General features: G+C 59.7%; 1 protein-coding gene across 1 annotated transcript in view; it reads left to right on the top strand.

The window, feature by feature from the left end:
• The window catches only part of ETH_00039575 (uncharacterized protein), a gene marked incomplete at both ends in the record, with an annotated part of 657 nt that extends 551 nt beyond the window's left edge, over positions 1-106 (top strand). The window contains one exon of the mRNA XM_013375639.1: positions 3-106. Within this exon, the coding sequence (XP_013231093.1) occupies positions 3-106 (104 nt within the window). The remainder of the gene's footprint in view (positions 1-2) is intronic.
• Between the last annotated feature and the right edge of the window lie 100 nt (positions 107-206).

Below are 206 nucleotides of genomic sequence, written 5' to 3'. Positions count from 1 at the left end.
AGCAGCAGCAAGTGCAACAGCAGCAGCAAGTCCAGCAGCACAAGCAGGAGCAGCAGCCACAGCCGCAGCAGCAGCACCGAATAGGGGATTCCAAGGAGGCTGCTGAGCTTCAGCAGCAACGAGAACGGGGTTTCTTTGCTGCAGCTCCTTTTGCTGCTCCTGAGCAGCAACAGCAGCAGCAGGTGGGTGAAGCTGACTGGCCCTGG

The sequence above is a fragment of the Eimeria tenella genome, genomic scaffold, assembly GCF_000499545.2.
Source record: "Eimeria tenella Houghton genomic scaffold, Eth_scaff2928, whole genome shotgun sequence".
NCBI classification, from domain to species: Eukaryota; Apicomplexa; class Conoidasida; order Eucoccidiorida; family Eimeriidae; genus Eimeria; species Eimeria tenella.
This window is presented reverse-complemented; position numbering and strand designations above follow the sequence as displayed.